The following is a 4,379-nucleotide window of genomic DNA, read 5'->3' as shown; positions in this document are numbered from 1 at the left end:
TTACATTTATTTATTTTTTCACAAAATTGTAAAAACAAAAAATATAGAAAAAAATTTATCTTTTTATTTAGACTTTAACATCAAGAATTATCTCTCATAAAAATTTAACCGATTCCAATCAGAAAAAAAAGGAGTTTAAGATAAAAAGATAAGGGCAATTATGTCTTTTAGGGGATGATAAGGCATGAAATGATGAGAGATTGGGAACCGACCAGAAAGAAAAAGTGTATGATTAGTGTTCCCATATGAATAAAATCAATATCTAATTTCTAACTAGCTACAACTTTGTTGAATCAGATGTTGTGAAAGCCAATATATAAAAAGTAGCATTTAAAACACTTGGAGAAAATGTATCATTATTCAGGAGCTTATGTGTCTATATATATATAACATTAATAATAATAGTAATAATAATAGTAATAATAATAATAATAAGTGAAATTGATGAAGTTGGTGTAGAGTTCACGAGGTTCCTTGCTTATTAGGTTCTTGCAAGTTCGTTTCCATATCTTTGGTCTCTTTCACATTCACCCAACTCTCATCAATCCTCAACCACTTCTTTTTCTTCATTATCATCATCATCTTCTTGTTCTTGGATTGTGAAAAATGGATCATAGAAGCGGAGGAGGAGGAATGGATATACCCATAATGCATGAGAGTGATCGCTATGAGTTAGTTAGAGATATTGGTTCTGGAAACTTCGGAGTCGCCAGGCTCATGAGGGATAAGCACACCGACCAACTTGTTGCCGTTAAGTATATTGAGAGGGGTGAAAAGGTAATTATATGTTCTTCTTCTTCTTATGCACTCTAAGTAATATACTTTATAAGTTTATATGGATAGTAATGAGTTATTACAAAACAGATCGATGAAAATGTACAGAGGGAAATTATAAATCACAGATCACTAAGGCATCCCAATATTGTGAGGTTCAAGGAGGTATGTATATATGTATTAAGTAAGAGTTATCGTATTTGTATACTAAAATCAGTTATTAATATCAATTATAGTATAAAATATGTTAGAATATAAATACATATATATTTTAATATGTATATTTTTAATATGTATTTTATATTAGTGACTTATTTTAGTAGTTAATTTTAATGTATATGTAGCATTATTTAAAAATAAATTAAATTATACATATATTTATCCACAAATACATTAGTGGTTGATTTTAATGAATAAATAGTATTTTTGATTAATTAATTATTTCAATCTTCTCGTAGTTTTATTATTACTAAATTAGATCAACTATAGGTTATACTGACCCCAACACATTTGGCTATTGTCATGGAATATGCCTCGGGAGGAGAGCTATTTGAACGAATATGCAATGCAGGGCGCTTTAGTGAGGACGAGGTACCCCTCTTCTATTAACTCCATCATTTTATTTATCGGAATATGAAAAAGATTATTGTATAATTTTCTTTTTAAATAAATAAGTTATAAAAATATCTTTTTCCTATTTTTAAGATTTGAACTCAAAATTTTTTAATTAAGTTTTAAGTAACTTGTTATTTCAACTAATTTTATTTTTATTACTTTTATACATTTAATAAATAAAAAATAAATCAATAAGATAGTACTTATTGGTACACTAGGGTATAATACGTGCATATAAAGTTTTTTAAAATAATACATTGCAAAACAAAGGAATATAATACGTACTTTTATACTAAATGTGTAAAAAAAATAAAGAATATAGGAAACATTTATTCTATTATGTATTATTTTACATTTAATGGCTATTATTAATTATATGTTATAATGTGCAGGCACGTTTCTTCTTCCAACAACTTATATCTGGGGTTAGCTACTGTCATGCAATGGTACATAAGTTGAGCACATTTTTTCCTTATTTCTTCTACACTTATAGTTTATTTAAAGATATATCTTACTTGAATATTTGGTTTTATTTGTCTTTTTCATAATTAAAAAGCAAGTTTGTCATCGTGATTTGAAGTTGGAAAATACATTGTTGGATGGTAGTCCAGCTCCTCGCTTGAAGATTTGTGATTTTGGTTATTCAAAGGTATAATGTTCTTCTTTTTATTGTCCTCTTTATCTTTTAGTTTTATTATTATTATTTTATTAATGTACTTAGAAACTAAATTATACAAAACTATATTAATCACATTATAGATTTGGCTCTCAAACTCTAGGTTTCTATAAGTCTAAGATCAAGCAGATTTCTATAATTTTTCCTTTGTATTTGGGAGTGGAATTAGTGACACTTATGCATCTTGCAATTGTTCTTGATTACTTCTCCAGTCTTCAGTGCTACATTCACAACCAAAATCTACAGTTGGCACCCCTGCATACATTGCTCCTGAAGTTTTGCTTAAGAAGGAATATGATGGCAAGGTAAATTTTCATTATGATTAAATCGAAATTTATATTCTTTCAAGTATAGTTGTCACGTCGATAGAATTCTATTTAAAAGCTATGTGCTACGATTGTCTTGAAAGTCGAATTCTTTTAGCTGATTAGGAAGAAGAGAATGGTTATGAAAAAGAGTTTAATTTTGATATATCTACAACGTAATCACCTCCTTTCTTTTAGATATGACCATTCACGAAATCAATGTAAAAACTAATTATTTTTATTGATGTATCATTATGCGATTGCATGCAAGTGTAAAACTGATATGATATACTAACAAATGTAGTAATGTTGTAACTGAACCATGATTCAGATTGCAGATGTGTGGTCTTGTGGGGTAACCTTATATGTGATGTTGGTTGGTGCTTATCCATTTGAGGATCCAGAGGAACCTAAAAATTTCCGCAAAACAATACATGTAAGACATTGCTTCCTCCTTTCTTTTCTTTTCTTTTCTTTTCTTTTTAATTATTTGATGGATGGAACTTGTTTCTCTAAATGGTATACTAATATTGAATGTTGGTTGCAGAGGATTTTGAATGTCCAATACTCAATTCCTGACTATGTTCATATATCTCCTGAGTGCCGCCATTTGATCTCAAGGATTTTTGTTGCTGATCCTGCACAGGTCAATTAATATTATCAATCTCGTTCCAAAAGAGTGAAAATTTTCACTAATTGAATTGGAGAAATAAAATAAGAGAATCTGTGTCATGAATTACCAATAACAAATACAAGTGAGACTGTCGGAGTCACAATTTAATTGATTTTTGGTTTGTAGTCCAAAGTTAATAGGTAAAGACACATGAATAATTATACACGTAATAGATAATACATAATACAAAAAAGATTCTAGAAGTTTTATCTCTGTTTATGTGTGGGTTCTTTAGATACATGACCCTATATAATTAGCATTTTGGAGAAATGATGACATTTAACACTTCATATGATGAATGTTGTTTGTGAAAACAGAGAATAAGTATACCGGAGATCAAAAACCATGAATGGTTCTTGAAGAATCTACCAGCTGATCTCATGGATGGGGACACAATGAGCAACCAGTATGAGGAGCCTGATCAACCGACACAAAGCATTGAAGAGATCATGCAGATAATATCCGAGGCCATGATTCCTCCGGCCGGAAGCCAGTCCCTCAACCAGTACCTCACCGGAAGCTTGGACATCGACGATGACATGGATGAGGATCTAGACAGTGATCCTGACCTTGACCTTGATAGCAGTGGAGAAATTGTCTATGCTATGTAATGTAGTAACATTGCTGGAACACTATAATTTGGTTTCTGGGGTCTGCAATTTGAATGTTATTATCATTATTATTATTATTATTATTATAATACCCTGGTTTCTTTCAGTTTGGGAAATGTAACTCTCACTTTGTAAAAGGCTAGATTTTGTGATTGAGTTTTCCCTTTTAAGTTGCTTCTACTTATATGTTCTTGATGTATATTTAATGTGTGTTTAGAGTTATTACAATCACTTATTTTTAAACTTTATGTAACTTTTAACATAATAATTGAGTGATTGTAGTGGCTCACATAGCAAACATTAAATGTGGTTAAATACCATACAAAATTTTCTTGTAACTCTTGTAGTCTTATGTGGTCAAATCTAATTTCTACGTAAATTTACTTTTGGTGAACATAATATTCTAACAAAAAATTTTACTGTATGAATATCATTCATAAAGTATCTTTATAGCGGAATTATCTTATAATTCCTTTTAAGCATCGTATATTAATTATATTATATTTTTGTCTTATATATTGAGTGCATGCTTGGTTGAGTTATATGAAATGATACAGATACCATTTTTAATGCATTCTCTTTTATCTGTAATATTCTAAAAGCGAACGAATACTTCACCTCACGTACCTATAGAAAATAAGAAAAAGTTAGAACTCATGCAGAATTTTATGTCTAAATAAATTGGACAACAATTTGCTTTGAGTAATCATTCTCATAGGCAACCC

The 4,379-nt window shown here is 29.6% G+C and overlaps 1 protein-coding gene across 2 annotated transcripts; it reads left to right on the top strand.

Annotated features, from left to right (window-relative positions):
• The first annotated feature begins 247 nt into the window (after window positions 1-247).
• On the top strand, window positions 248-3,834 carry LOC112715520 (serine/threonine-protein kinase SRK2E). Of its 2 annotated transcripts, XM_025767301.3 has the most exons (9): window positions 248-777; window positions 865-939; window positions 1,264-1,365; window positions 1,782-1,835; window positions 1,946-2,038; window positions 2,278-2,370; window positions 2,702-2,806; window positions 2,918-3,016; window positions 3,361-3,834. In XM_025767301.3, exons 1-9 carry the CDS (start codon window positions 607-609, stop codon window positions 3,652-3,654), a joined length of 1,086 nt encoding a protein of 361 aa, XP_025623086.1. In that variant the 5' UTR covers window positions 248-606; the 3' UTR covers window positions 3,655-3,834. The 2 variants fall into 2 exon arrangements, with proteins under 2 accessions (XP_025623086.1, XP_025623085.1); XM_025767300.3 differs by having other exon boundaries at window positions 464-777; window positions 2,702-3,016.
• The last annotated feature ends 545 nt before the right edge of the window (window positions 3,835-4,379 follow it).

Source organism: Arachis hypogaea, chromosome 10 (assembly GCF_003086295.3).
Source record: "Arachis hypogaea cultivar Tifrunner chromosome 10, arahy.Tifrunner.gnm2.J5K5, whole genome shotgun sequence".
Classification (NCBI taxonomy): domain Eukaryota; kingdom Viridiplantae; phylum Streptophyta; class Magnoliopsida; order Fabales; family Fabaceae; genus Arachis; species Arachis hypogaea.
The sequence above is the reverse complement of the archived record's forward strand: the minus strand, read 5'-3'. Positions and strand labels throughout refer to the sequence as shown.

Excerpts from the sequence above, each read along its gene's own strand:
- LOC112715520 (XM_025767300.3), top strand. The coding sequence starts at position 607 with ATGGATCATAGAAGCGGAGGAGGAGGAATGGATATACCCATAATGCAT. Across the intron at positions 778-864 it reads ATATTGAGAGGGGTGAAAAG|ATCGATGAAAATGTACAGAG; the intron begins GTAATTATATGT and ends ATTACAAAACAG. Across the intron at positions 940-1,263 it reads ATATTGTGAGGTTCAAGGAG|GTTATACTGACCCCAACACA; the intron begins GTATGTATATAT and ends GATCAACTATAG.